The sequence below is a fragment of the Phocoena sinus genome, chromosome 1 (assembly GCF_008692025.1).
Source record: "Phocoena sinus isolate mPhoSin1 chromosome 1, mPhoSin1.pri, whole genome shotgun sequence".
In the NCBI taxonomy this organism is placed as follows: domain Eukaryota; kingdom Metazoa; phylum Chordata; class Mammalia; order Artiodactyla; family Phocoenidae; genus Phocoena; species Phocoena sinus.
In genome coordinates, this window is record NC_045763.1 from 177,167,432 (window position 1) to 177,179,431 (window position 12,000).

Here is a 12,000-nt window from a genome sequence, read left to right on the forward strand (position 1 = left end):
TCCTAAATGTATGTAGAGGAATTATTTAAGACAATTATAACAATGGACAGTAAAAGTACATAAAAGAAGGTAAGATTTCTACACTTCACTCAAACTGGTAAAATGTTAACACCAGTAGATTGGGATAAATTAGAGAAACCATTAGAAAAGCCACACAAGGAAATAAACTCAAAACCACTATAGATGTCTGAGTAACTCACAGAAAAACAGTAAAAGAAAAACAGAGAAACAAACAAAAAAACAGAACAAAGAGAAAAAATTTAAATGGCAGATTTAAACCATAAGACATTAATAATTACATATTAAATATACATTTCATGTTATACGTAATTTTATAAATCCATTACATTCAATGTAAATGGTCTCAATCCACCCAGTAAGACAGAAAATGGCAGAGTGGACTAAAAAATATGATTCAATATATGCTGTCTATATGAAATTCACTTCAAATACAATGACATAGGTAGGCTGAAAGTAAAAGGATGGAAAAAATATATCATGCATATATGAATCAAGACAAAGCAGAAGTGGCTATATTACTGTGAAATAAAGTAAACTTCAGAGCAAAGAAAATTACTAGAGAGAAATATTGCATAATGATAAAAAGGTCAATCCACTAAGAAGAAATAGTGATCATAAATGTTTATGCAACGAACAAGAGACCTGCAGAATATGTAAGGGAAAAACTGATAAAACTTAAATTAGAAATAGCCAAATTCAAAACTGTGCCTATTTACAAATGACATGATCATCTATCAATATGTAGGAAATGTCAAGGAATTCACAAAACTTCTAAAGCTGGTGGGTGAGTTTAGCAAGGTTGAAGGATACAAGACAAAGAAAGAAAAAAATCAACCTTATTTCTACACACTAACAATGATCACATGGAACAAAAAAGAAAATATAGTATCATCTCTAATCACTCAAAAGAATATGAAGTGCTTGGGTAAAAATCTGACAAAATACATATGGAACTAGCATGCGGAAAACTACAAAATGCTGATGAAAGAAATTAAAGAAGATCCAAGTAAATGGATAGACATATTATGTTCATGGATTGGAAAAATCAATATAGTAAAAATGCCAATTCTCCTAAAATTGATGTTTGACACAATTCCTATCAAAATCCCAAAAAGAATTTTTGTAGATACAAGATTATACGAAAATTTACATAGAGGGCAGAGTATCTATAATAGCTAAAACAATTCTGAAGAAAAAGAATAAAGTCGAGGGCATCAGTCTACCTGATTTCAGGACTTACAATATAGCCACAGTCATCAAGACTCTGTAGTACTTGCAGACAGCAGACAAACAGATCAATGGAACAGAACAGTGAACCAGAAATAGACCCACACAAATATGCCCCACTGGATTTCTTTTTTTACAAGGGTGCAGCAGCAGTTCAGAGGAGGAAAGGATAGCCTTTTTAACAAACGGTGATAGACCAATTGGACAGAGGAAAAAAAAAATGAACCTTGACTTAACTTCACACCACACAAAAATTAATTCAAAATAGATCATAAACTTAAATGTAAAATGTTATATAAACCTTTTAGAAAAAAAGGAGAAAATCTTTGGGATCTAGGGCTAGGCAAAGAATTCTTAGATTGGACAACAAAAATACAACTCACAGTGGGAAAGATTGACAAATTGGACTTCACTGGAATTAAGAGCTTTTGCTCTGTGAAAAACCATGTTGGGAGGAGGAGAGGATGGGCTATAGACTGGGAGAGAATATTTTCAGGCAATGTGTCTGACAAAGGACTAGTGATAGCTAGAGTATGTAAAGAACTTCAAGGCTTGGGGCTTCCCTGGTGGTGCAGTGGTTGGGAGTCCGCCTGCCAATGCACGGGACACGGGTTCGTGCCCCGGTCCGGGAAGATCCCACATGCCGCAGAGCAGCTGGGCCCGTGAGCCATGGCCGCTGAGCCTGCATGTCTGGAGCCTGTGCTCCGCAACAGGAGAGGCCACAACAGTGAGAGGCCTGAACTTCAAGGCTCAAGAGTCAAAAAAACAATCCAATTACAAAATAAACAAAAGGCATGATTTTCAACATTAGTCGCTAGGGAAATGCAGATTAAAACCACAATGAAATATCACTATCCACCTATCATTTAAACAATGATAAAATAAAGGTTTAAAAGCGAGAACATTAGTTATGCCAATAAGATTAGCTGAGCATTTACTTTTGTATCCTTTTTTCTATGACTGGCCTCACTGCGCTGATCCAATCATCTTGATTGCATGCACCTAGGAAGAAATGTAAAAGCATTTATGTCAAATAAAATCAACATTAATATTATTTCAAAAGTTTGGTCCAAAATATCTTTTTACTAATATTTTGACAAATTCAGGATAGTAAAAAACCTTTTAGCATAACTATGTTAAGCTCCAACTCTTACTTTCTTAGTAATGGTAAGGGGAAACAGTATTATCATAATTTGCATTTCCACATTGTTGCGTCACTTAGTGGTGCTAAACAAATGTTTGAGAAAATAATGAACTAGGAAATTATTTCATTAAAACTCACGACTCTGTGAGATAAGGGTAACTACCTTCATTTTACAGATGATGAGACAGAGGGCTAAGAAAAACCAGCTCACATATTAGTAACAAAATAAGGATTCAATCCTTTTCTGACTCCCCACCATCATAACTACAGAAAAAGAAAATGAAATCCACACACAATGCAAAACCGATTTTACCCAGTTTTTTAATCCTCTTTTTTACCTAAATTTTAGTATAGCCACCAGTTGTATAGCAAAACTGGCTGTTCTGTTTTATATTTTACTTCCTTTATATCTCATGGATCTAATGAATAGAGAATGGCTGACCAGATAGAAGCCAAGAGAAAAAAATGCAGCGATCAGATCAACCCCCAAACCAGAGAAAATCAGCTTCTACAGAATTAAAAGAACATTCCATTAATTTTCTTTAAGAAACACAGAAAAATAAATATTTTTAAACATGTAAATCTGCATTAGATGAAGTATTAGTTCTAGACATGGGCAAGGTCAATAAGAACAAGCAAAATGAATGTGTTAATTTTTTTTTTTAATCTGAAAGTATAAAGTTTTATGGACAGCAGATAACATTAGATTCCATTAAAACAGGTTACACTGCACTTAAACCTAATTTAAAAAAAAGAAAACTTAATGAGGTAAAAATAAGGAGTTAATATTCTTTTGTGGATCTATTAGTTCATTACTAGATCAGAACCACCTCATCCTCAATAACCATTTATCATTAGCTCAAGGTAGGAGATGGGGTGGGATCAGGACAAATCCACCCTTTGGCACAAAGGACAACACATTAATGCACTAGTTACATAGAAAAAAGTAGTTTTTAAAAGTTAACTGAAAAATTAAAAATAAATTATGCAATCTATGGGTTTAAAAAACTTTTCCTGTAGGAAAAAAACTAAAGGTCCCAATGCAACTACAGTAGTCAACATGTCCTAACTACCTGTTACTTAATTTCATAAAGTAATGAAGAGCTTAAAGCCTGCATGGCATCACACCTCACAGTCACCTCCCCTTTCTAAACTTAAGCAGGACTAGGGCTAAACCAAAGGTGAACACCCAATCTTTTTTTCCTTATCAAAAGTGAAATACCAGGAATAGTAAACACATTACCTAAATCAATCGGTCCTTCTCTTAATCCATCTAATTCATACAGTCTTCCATTAACAGGAACATAACTGACAAAGTGAAAAGCATCTTCTTCTTTTGCTGATGTCTTTGCGTCAAATTCAAACATTTGCTGTCTACAGTGAAGAAAAAAACAGTGAGAGACAATAAAACAGAGACGGCATTTATTTCACATAAAGTATCTTTACCTGGCGAAACTGTTGTGTACTTGTCGAATCACATCCGAATTACTCAGTGCCAAACCTTTCATCTGAAATAAGTTTTAAGAATAGCCTATTAAAATAAGAACCACCACAAACAGGGCATTTTAGGAATAATACGACTGTACTCACAGCTGCATCAAAGCTTTGTGAAAATTCTTTAAACTCTGATAATGTGTCTCCTAAATGGACATCTTGATGGGTACAGTTCAATAACACACTTACTATGGCTTGAGTAGCACAAGCGTTATTAATTACCTATAAAATATGAAAGCAAAAATATTATCGATTTGTTAAAAAAAACAGCTTTTAACTGGTGATGATGACCCCCAAAATACGAAAAAAATAGTTTCCAAATTTTATTTTATATAGTCTTAGCATAAACATAATTAACATGATCAATTCCCAATCTAATCTATTTTCAGGAATTTGCCGCAATTCTGGAGCTGAAGATTCTAGGAAATCGAATAAATTAAATGAACTCATAATATCAGTGAAAACCAATCCAGTTAGGGTAACAAAACCAATCTTTCCTGGTCTAAAACATATATCTAATTAAACCAAAAGAGCTTGTCCTTCCCTCTTATTCACTTCCTCCTATGCTCATTTCTACCTATAAATATTCAACCCATATTTCAGTATCCAACGCAAGCTCCAACTTACCGATGTGGCTCTTAGAGAACTTATCCAACAACTCATATTACTTTCTTCCCTCATTTGAATTCCTAAAAACGTGTATATACTGTCTACATATTTTTCAATTCAATCTTTACAGCGCTGTCATCTAGCTATTAACTGTTTATTTAACAAGTTATGTGGACCTTACATTCTAGTGAGAGGAGAGAACATTTAGATAGCACCTACCATGTGTGGGTAATTTTCTAGGCACTTCATATGTATTAATTCTTTTAATCCTACCAATCAACAGCCTATGAAGAAGGAGTAATATTATTATCCTCATTTGACATTTGTGGAAGCTGAGGCACAAAGAGGTTAAGTAGCTTGCCCAAAGGGCACAGAGCTAAGCAAGAGGCAGGTGATCTGGTTCTAGAATTTTGTGTACTTAGCCACAACATGAGGCTGGCTCTGTACACATATGTGGTCTCTCCAACAAGATTATAACCTACTTATGGACAAGGGCTTCTGCCACACTCCCTACAGCACCTACACAGGGCTGAGATCACAGAGGTGGAAAGAGCCTCAGATGATCACTTCGAACACCAGCAAGGTTAACCGTAGAGTTAAATTAAACTTGATAAATGATTTTTTATAATACAGTTTAGTCCTATTGCTATATTTCATTACAATATTATAATTAAATACCATTTTCCAAAAATGCTAATTCACTTATGATCTTACAATTTGGTAAATTATTTCTATCTTGACTGATTTCAAAAGAAAATTTTTCTATTATCTTCCCTCATTAACTCTTATACTCCTGTACTTTTTTTTGCCAGACTTTTGAAGTCTTGTGAGTACCCACCAGTTCTTACATTTTTGACTGCAGTATGTTTGAGGAATTCCTTGATAAGGCTGCTTTCTCCATTAGAGAGCACTGTCTTACTCCCAGTTCTCAAACAGTGATACCACCACATTCTTGTAATTCCTCTTACAGTATTTTGTACTCAAAACTATCTTATGATTGACCGATTAAGGAAAAGTAACAGGAGATCTAGAATCCAATTAACATTGCTGCTGATTTCTTTTAATATGTATTCTGAGTCACAGTTCTTTAGTAAATAAACTTGGATGAAAATTTTTAATGATTAAAGGAGACATCATAAAGGTCGTTAACTAAAACAAGACTTAGTTCTCCCTTATCTTGGACCAAAATTATCTGGAGATGGGTTGGTAGAAGCGAAGTTAGCAGAAGTTAAAATTTATACTCATTCACACATCCTTTCAAAATGATGACACATTAAAGATATAATATGTACCCAATTCTAGGCTAGATGCTGAGGCTATGGCAGAGAATACTATCAAACATTCCTATGATCTAAGGACTTCAAGTCTGTGACGTATCACTTTAGGAATTTTTTTTTTCAAACTCATCAAATTGTATACACTAAACGTGCAGTTTTTTTGTATACCAATTGTATTTCAATAAACCTGTTTTTTTTTTAAAGGAAAAAAAGAAAAAAATCTTGTGGTTACTGATACTTCTCTTCCGGTGTTAATAAGGATTTACACTGCCCACGATTTATTACAGCTCATTTTGCATATGTGTGAAGAACAGTCATTACGGTGTGCATCAGTGTAAACATACCTCTTCAGGTTTTTAAATGAGTTAAGTGCCACCAAGTGGTTATGTTATAAATGGCACAGTGGTCCCCTTATCCTTGGGGGATATCTTCCAAGACTCCCAATGGATGCCTCAAACATGGATAGTACCCCTATATAATCATGTTTACATATCATGTTTTTCCCTATACTAACAGGCTGTTAGCACACATGAGGGACAAAGGGATGCATCCCACGTGGGACAGTGAAGGACAGAATGAGATTTTATCACACTATTCAGAACGGCACACAATTTAAAACTTACAGTTTATTTCTGGAATTTTCCATTTAATATTTCAGCCAGAGTTGACTGAAACCATGGAAAGTAAAACATCAGGTAAGGGGGGAATACCGCACAGAATTACCAAAAAAAAAAAAATTTAAGACATTAAAAAGTGCACAGCCATTCATTCGTTCAAATATTTATTACTGAGAACTCACTGTGTGCTAGACATTGTGATAAATGCTGAATACACAGTGAACAAGAGACATGTGGTCCTTGTCCTCGTGAAACACTTAAAAACCACCTTATACACATCCATTTGGGAGAATTTTAACTTCATCTTTCTTCACAAAAAATTATTGCAGAATAAATTATATATATAGTCCCCAACGAGAAGGGGATGAACAAGGAACAAATTAAGACGAGATGCTCAAGAGACAATGGGCACACTGGTATGTATCAGTATGCTTGTAATCAGAGCACGGGGTCATTGGTTACCTCGTAAATCAGTGCCTTTAAGCAATTAGGAGTTCACGCTAGGAGTAAGAGGTTTTTAATAGGAAATAACAGTAAATACAGTGATTCAGAAAGGTTCAGTTTAAGACAATTTACAGGAGAGACTGAAGGCGGCTAAAAACAAACAAGATCCACTGGGTTGCTATCCTAATGCTAGTATGAAATAATAAAGGGCAATAGATTAATGGGGCAGGACCCATTAAAAGCAGGATCACCCAAATATGCGAGTCAGTATTCTAGGAGTCAGGAATATAACTAAAAATAAAATCAGATTAAGAAGAATAAGGGGATAGTAATAACAACCATATAAAACAATTTTGTAAATTTAAGCTAAAATGCAGAAATTAAAAAAAAAATCTTACCAGAACTAAGTCAAGAAAAAATAAGTAGCCCAAATAAGTCTTTTAACTATTAAATTGAAGTGATAGTTAAAAATATACTCACAAAGAAAATACCAGGCACAGATGGCTTTATAGGCCAATTCTATCAAAATTTGAAGAAAGAGACGATCTAAATTTTAGATGGTCTAAATTGTCCAAATTCTTCAGGACAAGAAGAAAAAGAGGAAATTCCAACTCAATTCATGAAGCAAGCACAACCCTAATACTAAAACTATTCAAAGCCATTACAAGAAAGGAAAATTAAGGCCATTTCATTCATAAATATAGATGTAGAAATTCTAAACACATATTACTGAATTAAATTCAACAGTGCATAAAAAGAGAATATGGGCTTACCTCAGATATGGAAGAATGATTTAATATTAGAAAAATTCATAAACATAACTAACCATATTAACCTATTAAGAGGAAAAATAAACATGATCATCTCAATAGATGCAGAAAAGCATTTGAAAAAACTTAATCCTTCCATAATAAGGACACTTGCTAAATTATTAAAAGAATGTCCTTGGGCTTCCCTGGTGGCGCAGTGGTTAAGAGTCCGCCTGCCGATGCAGGGGACACAGGTTCGTGCCCTGGTCTGGGAAGATCCCACATGCTGCGGAGCAGCTAGGCCCGTGAGCCATGGCCGCTGAGCCTGCGTGTCCGGAGCCTGTGCTCCGTAACGGGAGAGGCCACAACAGTGAGAGGCCCACGTACCGAAAAAAAAAAAAAAAAAAAAAAAAAAGAATGTCCTTACCTGAATGTTAAGAAAAAACAATCTGAAATGGGAAACGGTAAAAAGCATTCCCTTTAAAATCACAACGATTTTACTGGAGGTCTTAACCAGTCAATAAGATAAAAAAATAAATTAGAGACATAAGGATTCAAAATGAGGAGACAAAACTGCTTTGTTTGACATAGTAATTTAGATAGAACCCCCCCAAAACCAACAAATAACAGAGATAATAGAGGTTAGCAAGATGGCTAAATATAATATTAAGACATAAGAATGAATTACATTTTTTTATACCAGCAACAAACACCTAGAAAATGTAACTGAAGAAAAGATGATTTATAATTATAACAAAGAGATCAAGGAATTAAGATAAATCTAATAAAAGATGTAAACCCTCTAAAGAAAATTATGCAACATACAAAAGATAATAAAAGCATATCTAAAAATAAATAGATAAATAAAAGCAGATCTAAATAGAGATACATAATACATTTATGACTTAGTATCATGAAGATATAAATTCTCCCCAAATTGATACATATATTCAATGCTATTCCAGTCAAAAGTCCAAAAGAATTTTTCATACAATTTGATAAGATGACGTTGAAATTTATATGAAGAACATAGGGTCAAGAATAGCAAGGATATTTTTGAAAAAGAGGAGGGAGAAGAGACATGACCTATTAGATATAAGAACTTATGAAGAAGTGAAAGGAATTAAGACAGTATGGTATTGGCAGAGAGACAGACAAATTGATCAGTAGAGTCCAGAAAACACACACACACACACACACACACACACACACACACACACACGGAACTATGGTACACAACAGAGGTGGCATGTCCGATAAATAGGGAAAATAATGGACGTTTAATAAATGAGGTTAGAAAAAAAGGGTGATCCATATGGAAAAAGATAAAACTGAACCTCTGCCTCATAAAATATACCAAAATCCAACTCCCAATGAATTATGGACATAGATATTAAAATTTAAATGCATAGGTAAATATCTTTTCCAAATTCAGATAGATAACAATTGCTTAAACAAGACGCAAAAAAGCACTGGCTCTAAAATACAAAATTCGGGCTTCCCTAGTGGCGCAGTGGTTAAGAATCCGCCTGCCAATGCAGGGGACACAGGTTTGAGCCCTGGTCTGGGAAGATCCCACATGCTATGGAGCAACTAAGCCCGTGTGCCACAGCTACTGAGCCTGTGCTCTAGAGCCCAAGAGCCACGACTACTAAGGCCCACGCACCTAGAGCCCATGCTCCGCAACAAGAGAAGCCACTGCAATGAGAAGCCTGTGCACTGCAACAAAGAGTAGCCCCTGCTCACAGCAACTAGAGAAAACCAGCGCGCAGCAATGAAGACTCAACACAGCCAAAAATAATAATAAAATAAATTTATAAAAATAAATAAACAAAACACAAAATTCTATTCATCAAAAGACACCCAGAAAAGGTAAAACAATAAGGTGCCAACTTGGAGAAGCAGTATCATGAAGATATAAACAACACCTACAAATCAAAAAGTACAATTAGTCCTACAGAAAAATAATTTAAGAATTTCACAGAAGAAACACATATGGCCACTAAGTAAGTACATCAACATCCTTTCAACATGATTAGTGCCCAGGGAGATGTAAACCAAGACCATAATGAGGTACCATTTTAGAATGAGCTGGCTGGCAAAAATCAAAAAGGCCTCTGGCGCAATGGTTGAGAATCTGCCTGCCAATGCAGGGGACATGGGTTTGAGCCCTGGTCTGGGAAGATCCCACACGCCGCAGAGCAACTAAGTCCGTGCGCCACAACTATTGAGCCTGCGCTCTAGAGCCCGCAAACCACAACTACTGAGCCTGCGAGCCACAACTACTGAAGCCCACGTGCCTAGAGCCCGTGCTCCGGAACAAGAGAGGCCACCGCAATGAAGAGCAGTCCCCGCTCGCCACAACTAGAGAAAGCCCGCACGCAGCAACAAAGACCCAGCAACGAAGACCCAACGCAGCCATAAATAAATAAATTTATTAAAAAAAAAACGGTCTGACAATATCACATATTGGAGTATGTGGCTACACAGTAACTCAGACATTGCTAGTAGGCGTGTAAACTGGAGGATCTACTTCCGAAAGCACTTTGATATTTCCTCCTAGTGTTACACTTACCTATCAGAAGAAGCACTGTTGTACTTCTACATATGTACCAGGAGAAATTTGCACAAATACAACAGGAGACGTACAAAAATGTATATAGGGCTTCCCTGGTGGCGCAGCGGTTGGGAGTCTGCCTGCTAATGCAGGGGACACGGGTTCGAGCCCTGGTCTGGGAAGATCCCACATGCCGCAGAGCAACTAGGCCCGTGAGCCACAACTACTGAGCCTGCACGTCTGGAGCCTGTGCTCTGCAACAAGAGAGGCCACGATAGTGAGAGGCCCGTGCACCGCGATGAAGAGTGGTCCCCACTTGCCACAACTAGAGAAAGCCCTCGCACAGAAACGAAGACCCAACACAGCCAAAAATAAATAAATAAACAAATGTGGGGTTTAAAGAAAAAAGAATATTTAAAAAAAAAAAAAAAAAAATGTATATAGCCACACAGTTTACAGTAATGCAAGTGAAAACTCAAATGCCAATCTACAAAGAGTAAACAATTACTTACTCTTCATGCACATTCGTGCAATTACCACTGTGCAGCATGCAAAATAAGTTAACTATTATGATAAACAACTAGTGGATAAATCTTAAAATTAAGTCAAAAAAGTAAGTCTCCCAAAACTACAAAGAGCATGATACTTTTTATCAAGTTAAAATTTTATATACACACAGCCCTTTTAGGATTAGAAAAAATACAGAAAGTGGAAAGCAAGGAAACGATATACAGAATTCCACATGCAGGTTACTTGGATGAAGGGAGGGAGGATGAGAGCTATGTGGGACAATGGGTGGGACAGAAGGAAATGATAGTTAGATGACGGTTATCTAGGCGGTGAGTTCTTAGGTGCTTACTACATTACTTAGTCACCAAATAAGTAAACAAATAAACAAAAGGAGGACATGAGCGTGTGCCATCAGTCAAGAATTATCATAATTCCATGCTGTGTACCTGAAGATCAATTTTTTAAAAAGGAAAAAAGAAAAACACACTCATCATCACTGACTGATCTGTCCTCTTCCTTCATCACGCTTAATCATTACACATTAAAGGTGTTAGTTACTCTACCTCCTGAGTATTAATCAAATCTGTTCACATCTATCACTACTAACAGTCTTTTACCTGCTTTTGCATGGACTTCTACAAAAGCCTTCTAACTGATATGTAGTCTCATATCCTACCCCACTCCCTCCTCCTCAAACACATTCCCCACACTGTAGCCAAAGTGATCTCTTCTAAATGAAAATCTGATCACACTACCCTTCTTAAAACACCTCAATAACCTTCTACTGCTCTTAGGATACAGACAAAAGGCTCAAGCATGCTCTGCCTCTGTCCACATCTTGGCAGGAAGTGGAGAGTTATTCTCTAATATCCACCTTCTCCCTCTTCCAGATGAACAGAGGACCCAAATTTTATCTGGGTCCATGTCCACCTGGAATGAGGACAGCTTCCCCCTCTGCTGCTAAGTACAGCCATGTGACTGAGTTCTGGACAAAGAGAAGAAAGCATGTAACATGAGCAAGTTCTAGAAAACGTCCGTAAAAAGAGAGTGTGTGGTCCGCTTCTACTGTCTTGAATGTGGAATTCAGATAGAACGGCTGAAAGTCCAACAATCGTCTCAGACCATGAAGTAACCTTTGGAATAGAAAGCACACACAAAGGAACAAAACAAAAGAGCCTGCCATCTCGATGTGCTCCACGGTGAATGAGAAAGAGAAAAACGTGTGTTTCTTATAAACCATTGTTTCTCTATACCTAATCGTACTGAACCCTGACTACCACACTGCTTGCTCAGCTTCATCATCTCATACTGCCCTGCCTATGCTGTCTCTAGTCCAGCTACACTGGCCTTC

General features: G+C 36.4%; 1 protein-coding gene across 5 annotated transcripts in view; it reads right to left on the minus strand.

The window, feature by feature from the left end:
* UCHL5 (ubiquitin C-terminal hydrolase L5) overlaps positions 1-12,000 on the minus strand; it is a 47,768-nt gene that overhangs the window by 21,695 nt on the left and 14,073 nt on the right. For all 5 annotated transcript variants that reach the window (XM_032621688.1, XM_032621706.1, XM_032621700.1 and 2 more), the window contains exons 4-7: positions 3,983-4,108; positions 3,839-3,900; positions 3,636-3,766; positions 2,187-2,250 (exon numbers count right to left, since the gene is read on the minus strand). In XM_032621688.1, the coding sequence (XP_032477579.1) occupies positions 2,187-2,250; positions 3,636-3,766; positions 3,839-3,900; positions 3,983-4,108 (383 nt within the window). The remainder of the gene's footprint in view (positions 1-2,186; positions 2,251-3,635; positions 3,767-3,838; positions 3,901-3,982; positions 4,109-12,000) is intronic.